Here is an 8,912-nt window from a genome sequence, read left to right as displayed (position 1 = left end):
ACCCTAAACCTGAACCCTGAACCCTGAACCCTAAACCCTGAACCCTGAAACCCTGAATTCCCATTGATAAAAATTATGTATTTTTATTAAAAACGTATATTCTCATTAATAATTAATTTTTATGTACAAAATTTTTATTGCTTTTTATAAGTAATTTTTAGTTATTTATGTTTACTGCTTTTAAAAATAATAAAAATACTTAAATAATGAAAAAAAATTTTAATTATTTTAATATCACTTAACAAAAATTTTATTCTTAAAATATAAAAAATATTCTCATGAAATTTTTTCTTTCTAAAAAATTTTTCTCTTTTAATTTTTTTTTTTTTTAAAAAATTAAATATATCTCTATAAAAAAAATTTAGACAAAATATTAATTTTTCTTTTTTTTAAATAGATCTTGTGCACGAATAATTCTATATCCTCTGTTAAACCATTAATGTTTAATCTCTTAATGGTTATGAAATTTACTAAAAAGAAATTTGAAAATATTTGATTCCTTATTTTTTATTTTATTTTTTCCCTGCTCTTTCTTAGATTCGGATTCTGTTTTATGGTCTCTCATCTCTTGTTTACATTCACATAAGAATTTCTCAAATTCTGATTCAAGTTCTTTAATAATACTATCAGTTATTTTGTTTTTTTCTTCATCTGGAATATCACGTCGACAAGACATTGAACGTAGATCATTAACTTTGTTAGCTGAAATTTTATTCCATTCACTATTCCATTTTTGGTTTCTCCATTTAGGGTCCATTTCAATTGTTTCCTTATTAAATCGCTCCCACAATGCTGGAGTGATGACTCTATGCCATTGATCGCACGGATTCTTGTATTGAGCCGGATTTTTACATTTGTTTTTTTTATTACCTAATGGACGTTCTTCTAGACATCCTCCAGCGTTATTTTGCTTTTTACCTGCTATGTCACCCTCTGTTAATACTCTCTCATATATTAACTCATTTTTTGTTAGCAATATATTTTTATCAATCAAAGTTTTATAGGAATCACACTATGGATTAAATAAAAATTTTTTAAAGGAAAGTTTCTTTTGTTAGAATATAAATCAAATGGAATGTCAAGAACAATTAGAAATAAAATATATCTATATGTATATATTTTGTAAAAATTTTAACTTACGTTATAAAAACGTTGATACATCCAAATTAAAAGAAGCAATGTAGTAATTTTTAAATATAAAGTTAACGTTTTCATATTAATATATTTATAGAATAATATTGAAGTGGAAGTTGTTAATTCAGGTGTAAAATTGTTTCAATTTTCAATAATACTAAATTATAGATTTTCAATATTAATTTAGATATTATTATAACTTGTATTAATTTCTTAAATTTTTAAAATAGAAAATTATTTTCATATATGAAATGTAATTTCTAATTTTTTATTATTACACATGACATTATGGTTACTTTAGATAGGAATAATATTCTTAATTCTTTAAAAAATAAAATAAGAATGTTAATTTACAAATAAATAAAAAATATAATAAATTGGATAATGTTATTTAAGAAATATTTTATTAATGTTTTATTTATCTTTAAATTATATAAAAAAATAAAATATTTTTAATTAATGCACATAAAAATTATAAATGATATACATTTAATGTTAAAGGATTTTTTTTATTTTTTTTTTCTAAATTAACAATCTCTGTGAATTATTTCGAACTTTAAATTATTTTATATATGGTATATTACGATTTATAAATATTAATCTTGGTATATTATAGAGATATATCTCCATTAAAAAAAGAAAAATAAACTCTATAAATTAAAAATTTTTATACGCATGTATTTTTATTACAGTATACTACATTTTTCAAAATTTTTCACTTAATATAAAACTAATTTTTGTTTGTGTATATTTTTCTTTTAAATATAACTTTTCTGATTTTTCTAATTTACTTTTTTTTATCATAATTTTTTTTTTTTTTATTTTTATTATTAATAAATATTTATACAATATATGTATATATTTATTTTTTGTTATAACTATTTTTTAAAAAAAAATTACTTTTTCAACTATTTGAAAAAAAATAAGAAAAATTTATTAAGTACTTAAATTCAAAAGAAAAAGTGAAAATAGATATTTACTTTAATGAAATTATAATAGCAAATTTATAAAAAGCACATTTTGCAGTCAAATAAATTAATTATATATTAAAAAAAAAAAAAAATACTATTTTTTTAATCATATATTTGCAGTAAAAAATATTTTTTAAAAAAAGTTTTATTTTTTGACAAATTTACCTTATTCTAAAGGTACATTTTTATAAATTTACTTTTTTTCTAATAACACTTATAAGTTTCAAAATTAATACAAATGTTATTTACTGAATATAAAAATATATCTTTAGTTAAATATTATAGTTTTTTTCTTATAAAATTCAAAAGAATGCATTTTTGTTGTCATATAAAAAATATCAATAAATAAAGATAAAACAGAATTATAAAATAACTTTTTGCATATATATTATTATAATCTCCTAATTAAATATAAAGAGAAATTATTTTACTTTTTTTTTTTTTGCTTTTATATATTTATTTGATATGTTTTGATTATTATTACGATGTATTTATTTTGTTTTTATTTTTAGTTTTATATATTTATTGCACAAATTTTTATTTTTCAATTTACTTACCAAAAAGATTAGGTAACTTATTTATATAGTATAAATGAATTCAACAATTGTTCCTTCCTAATATAACTTTTTTCTTAAAAGGTTAAAATTTATTAGACATCTCCGTAAATATTAATGGAGAATTTTAATAAGAATTTTTATTTTTTAAATTTAATTTGTTAGAATCTTTGACGTATTACTAATAAAAAGTGGTATGTATAAATTCTATAATTTTTAATATTATAACACTAATTTCTCTCTAATGAATAATCATAAATTTAATAAATGTGCTTTTTTTATAATTTATATTTTTTTCATATTATATGTAGAAGTAGTTCTTACAAGTAAAAATATTTAAAATATAAAAGTATCTTACATTTAACATAGATATTACATGATATTAAAATAATTTGAATAGTGTGTGTATTGGATATATAGAAACTTAAATTATCCAAATAACTGTTCATGAAGTATTAAAATTATTATAATTTTTATAAATAAGATAATATTCCTAAGGAAAAAAAATTATTTATAGCTCTGATATATTAATGGCTGTTAAATTACTTTTCTCATGTCAAACAAATAAATTAATAAGAAAATGTAATGTAAACTCTACTTAATTTTAATATAAAATTTTTATTTTGATTAATAAACATTAAATATGACTTATTAGTTAATTATTTTTTTTTTTGATACAAGCAACACTCTAAAATGTAATTTCCTTAATATTACATTTTAGCTTATAATAAAAATATACATTCTATAGTAGTCTGCACATTATCCTTCAAAAAAAAAAAAAAAAAAAAAAAACTAATTTATTTTTTAAGATTACATTTTTTTTTTAATAATAAAAATATCATCATAATATATATTTTTTTTAATTGTAAATACCGCATAGGTAAAATATTATTATTTATTTATTTTTTTTTAAGTGTGCTTATTTTAAGTGAAAGTAAATATATACACATATTTTTTGTTTACATACTTTTTGAATAACTATTTTAGAACAGATAATTATGATAGCATATTGTCCTTGCGAATTAGCATGCACAAAATAAGATGTTTTTATTCTATTTATTCGTCCAAATATTAAACAATAAGGGTCAATAGTATTGTTTATAGAGCAATGTATAACCAATATAAACAATATAGATAAAGCTAAATATGTTCACTATACGTCAAGAAAACATAGTGACATTCAGCGGAAATAGAGTACAATATAAAAATAATGATTTTTAATAGTTATAACTTGTGAAACGTTTGATTATTATATTAAAGAATCTATGGTATTGATTAAAACTTATTGCAAAGGCCATATAGGAATAGACTTTATTAACACTAGAAAATTATATGGATGGAAATTAATATTTTTAGAATTTAATTTAGAATTTGAATTGATTCAAATAATTCAAAAATGTCTAGATTATTGGATAATCAAATCAATAAATAATGACAATAATCTTAACTACATAATTTTATTTTGCATTATGTCACTGGAGAATTATGAAGGCTTTTGTGTCTTTTCATCTTATGAAGATATGATTGATATTGTAAGAGAAAAATAATATTTCAAGAGATGCAGTATAAATAAATAATTTTTCTACTCACTATAAAATAGAATAGTTGTATATACGAGGAAGGTATAAAATTTATTTAATGTATTCTTTTCATAGTAAATTTACTGGATGTTGTAGAGTGATTTATTAACTGTGTTTTCGGTGACTTTTTTAGAATACCGGACAAACAAATTAATAAAGAGCATGTAGAGTTTCCTTTATGGTTTTGATGTATTTCTATATATTTTTATATGCTTTAAACGAGTGATCCTTATTTATGTTATCTACTTCATTCAGCATTCATTGATTTCAATAGGCATTTATTTATTTTAATAAAAATCCTTATTTTTATTAAAAATTTAAATCCTTATTGAATGTTGATTATTAATTAAATGTAAATTATTTATTTCATCGTTATGAGTTATGTTCAGCTATTTAAATATATTGCTGATGAATTAACAAACATTAACAATTAGTAAAAACTCAAATTAATTATATGAATATTAATTAAGTGAAAATTTTTTTGTCATATGTATGAAATTTTCTCTCACAAATTAAAAATATAAATATTATGCAAATTAAACTCTTTTATGTAAAAATTATTATCTTTTTAAGATCTCATTTATACTGGTGCTAAATCTTACTCTCGATTTTTATTTTACCAATTTTTCTCTCCAAATTTAATTATTTAAAAAAAATAAATATATTATTTTTTTAAGTATATCCATTTATTAAAAGAAAAATATCAAAAAAAATTCCATAATTTTTTTTTTTTTTTTTTTTTTTGCGTGTGCACAACCAACTACGTATTCTTCATATAGCTAGTCCTTTTTATTACCAAAAACGTTAATGAAGCCTTTTATTAACCAACATATTAAAAAAATTCCTTAACAGGAAATTAACAAGTAAATTATTGAAGAACTATGAATATTGTTGAATAATATTAAATATTAATTAAAAGGAAGTGGTATTAATAGATGTTCTCGTAAAAGTTCATATTACATAACGAAATCTTTATTTGAGGAAATGGTGTAACCTCGAAAAAAATAATACAAAAGAGCAAATTGATTAACAATAGAAAATAATATGATGATATAGAAAAAATATTATGTTTTTCTATGTTAAGAAATAATAGTATATAATCATTATTTTAAAATTTTTATGTCAAACTAAAATGTAAGTGAGAATAATTTATATAAGATAAAAAAGGGAAATAAGAATTTTAATATACTTAAGGAAAAAACAGTGGATAAAAATAAAAATATTACATTGATATTATTTCATGTGAATTACCATAATATATAAAAAATCAGACAAAACATTCTTGAGAAAATACAAAATTGTGAATAAATCTAATGAAATTTTAAACTTTAAGATGATATATATTACATTTGGAGGTGTACATATACATATAAAGTATTTAAGAAAGTATGTACATTAAAGTGCGCATAAGGAAACACATGTAATGGCAAATACTAAAAAGAAAATTAATAGCTTGTATAAAAAAAAAAAATAAAATAATTACATATATATATATATTTTTTTTTTGGACGTGTGATTATTACATGACACATGGTCATAAGTAATATTAAATTTTAAGTAAATAACAAATTGATTAAGAATATATAAATACAATAGTATGTTTTTAATATAATGAAATTTTTTAATATTTATTTATGATTACGGTAATTACAAGATTTTAAATATATAATAAATAAATTATTTATTTTGTATTATATAACATAACATATATGAAGTATATGATTACCTATAAGTGGTATTATAATAAATAAAATATTTAAAAATTTCATCACATACCCTCTACAGGTTTGACTACTTAAATAATATAAACGTATTTGGATAGCTAATTAATAAATAAATTATATAAATTATATAAATTATATACATCTTTTATTCAATAATTCATCAATTTTTCTTTTCGACACTTTTGTAAGAATTTTGAGAAAATAATTTGATAAACGTTATACAAAGTAATATTTACTAATTTTGTCAAAGTACATAATAATTTTATAAAAAATAAAAAATATAAGTATTTAAATATTTAATTATCTTAATGTATATAAGATTTAACACGTTATGCTTACATAATAGGCAACAAATATTTTATGTAAAATAAGAGTAATAACGTTATTCTGAACAGTGTCTTTGGCATTTTAATTATCTCAAGTAGTATTTATGTAATAATATATTTTCATTTTTATTTCAGGATATATTTTTTCCGTTAAAAAATATTATTTTTTTTTTGCGAGATATAAATGAGAGATGATATAAAAAAATGTGGATACTAACTTTGTAAACTCTAAAATCTAGAATGTTTCAGTTTGCACGTGTTCTGATCTAAAATATGTATAACTTCATTTTTTATGTTTTTTATCTTTGCAAATAAGAAGTATTTAACATTTTAAAGTGGATCAACATGTAAAATGATTAGCACCTATATTTATTAACCAATTATATAGTCTTCTTAAGAAAAAAAAAAAAAAAATATATATATATATATATATATATATATATATATATTTTATTATTATTATTAGTGAACAAAAATATTACTGAATAATAACTTTTAGATGAAGGTAATTTTTTCACTCTTAAAAATAAAACTATTAAATAGTATATTTGAAAAATTTTATATCTTTTTTTTTAAAGTTAAAATATTTTTTGCTTATACTAAAATTCTAATCATATACAGATGTATGATTGAATTAAAGAAAAATTTAATTTTTTTTTAATTATAAATTCATTATTAAACTTACTAATAAATAATTTTATAATACATGTCAATATAAATATGTTCATATAAATGTCATTCATTGATTTATTAAATGGGTGTTCGGTGACTTTACTAGAGTGCTGAACAAACAAATTAATAAAGAGCATGTGGAGGTGTCTCTACGATTTTGTTGTATTTATATATATTTTTAAATGCTTTGAACGAGTAATTCTTAATTATGTAATCTACTTCATTCAGTATTCTTTAATTTCAATAGGCATTTATTTACTTTAATTATAATCCTTATTTTTATTTAAATTTTAATCCTTATTGAACATTGATTATTAATTAAATGTAAATTACTTATTTTTTTGTTATGAGTTATGTTCAGCAATTTAAACATATTGCTGTTGAATGAACAAACATAAACAATTAGTAAAAATGCAAATAAATTATATGAATATTAATTATGTGAAAATTTTATTATCCATTTATAAAATTTTCTCTCACCATTTGAAAATATAAATATTATGTAAATTAAACTCTTTTATCAAATCATTATTATCTTTTGTAAAAAAAATCTCTCTATCAATAAATCATTCTGTCTCCTTTGCCAAAAAAAAAAATAAAATCTTTTTTTTTTTTTTTTTTTATCTTCATCTTTTTCAAAAGAAAAATATCTCAAAAAAAAAAAGTTCCAATAATTTTTTTTTTTTTTTTTTTTTTTTTAGTTAGTACCACCAACTACGTATTCTCCACGTAGCTAGTCCTTTTTATAGCCAAAAAGGTTAATGAAGTCTTTTATTAACCATACATAATATATTTTTATCTTTTATTATACTTCTTAAGAATGTATTAAAAGCATAAAAACTAACAATCAGTTTATTAAGGAGTGGACATAAAAATGAATGGTAATTTTTTAAAAAATACAACTCTTATCTTAACTATGCAATATTAATTTAAATAAATTAATAAAAAAAATAACATGTATATATACAAAAAGAATAATGTATTTCAATGAATATATAAAATAATAGAGAAGATTTTTCATATTTTATTAAAAAAAGAGGGTATATTTTTTTTTACTTTTGAATAATATAATCATACGTATATTCTTGCAAAATAAATTATATAAGAAGTTTTTTTAATATTACTTTTAAATCTAATGTAGAATTTAAGATTTCATCAATGTTTTTAATTCATTTTTTATTTTTTTTTTATTATCCTTGTTTTTATAAAATATGTAATCATTAAAAGTGTTATAGATATTATACTACCTTACGCAAGCGTAAACCTAAGATAAATGAAATCAATATAATACAATAACTAATTATAATAAGAGACATTTTAATATGTTCTTTCGAATTAAAAAAGAATGCCATATAACTTAAAAAATTAAACAATGTATTAATGACAAGAAAGAATGAGAAAATAATAAAGTACCAATGAATTTATCTTTACATTTGGTTTCTGTGTAATCATTAAAAGTGTTATAGATATTATGCTACCTTATGATAGAGTAAACATATGAAACATGAAATCATTAGAATACAATAACTCATTAGAAAACGATACCTTTCACTATGTTCTTTCCAATTATAAAAGTATTCCATATGACTTAAATAAACCAAATAGAGTGGTAATGACAAGGAAATAAGAGAAAAAAAGAAACTACCAATGGATTTATTTATATATTTGGTTACTTTTTGTTTGTTAACATTATTTTCATTTAATATCTCTACTATTGTTTCTGAAGGTTTTGGTATATTAAATGAATGAAAAATTGATTTCTGTGCTTTTGATTTTATAAGATTTTTCTCCATTTCATCTGGTTTCTCATTTATTTCTTCTTTTTCTAATGCATCTAATAGGTTTTCTGTGGATTCACTTTTTGACTTTTTAAATATATGTTCAGCACTCTAGTAAAGTTACCGAACATCCAATTAATAAATCAAATATCGACTATTAATTAAATGTGAAT

General features: G+C 19.0%; 2 protein-coding genes across 2 annotated transcripts, besides 3 other annotated features; both read right to left on the bottom strand.

Annotated features, from left to right (window-relative positions):
• Positions 1–451: 451 nt before the first annotated feature.
• PGAL8A_00498000 (fam-g protein) lies at positions 452–1,215 on the bottom strand (the record flags this gene model as incomplete). The annotated part of the gene is made up of 2 exons (XM_028673790.1): positions 452–1,012; positions 1,141–1,215. The coding sequence occupies 2 exons, from the start codon at positions 1,213–1,215 to the stop codon at positions 452–454; spliced, it is 636 nt and encodes a 211-aa protein (XP_028530207.1).
• Positions 1,216–3,787: 2,572 nt separating this feature from the next.
• Positions 3,788–4,340: a repeat region.
• Positions 4,293–4,871: a repeat region.
• A 2,141-nt stretch (positions 4,872–7,012) lies between these two features.
• Positions 7,013–7,745: a repeat region.
• Positions 7,746–8,430: 685 nt separating this feature from the next.
• PGAL8A_00497900 (Plasmodium exported protein, unknown function) lies at positions 8,431–8,850 on the bottom strand (the record flags this gene model as incomplete). Its single annotated transcript, XM_028673789.1, has 1 exon — positions 8,431–8,850. A coding segment is annotated over one exon (420 nt), but the record flags the coding sequence as incomplete, so codon positions are not given.
• Positions 8,851–8,912: the final 62 nt, after the last annotated feature.

The sequence above is a fragment of the Plasmodium gallinaceum genome, assembly GCF_900005855.1.
Source record: "Plasmodium gallinaceum strain 8A genome assembly, contig: PGAL8A_v1_146, whole genome shotgun sequence".
NCBI classification, from domain to species: Eukaryota; Apicomplexa; class Aconoidasida; order Haemosporida; family Plasmodiidae; genus Plasmodium; species Plasmodium gallinaceum.
Note: the sequence above shows the minus strand (reverse complement) of the source record. Positions and strands in the feature narration are given on the sequence as shown.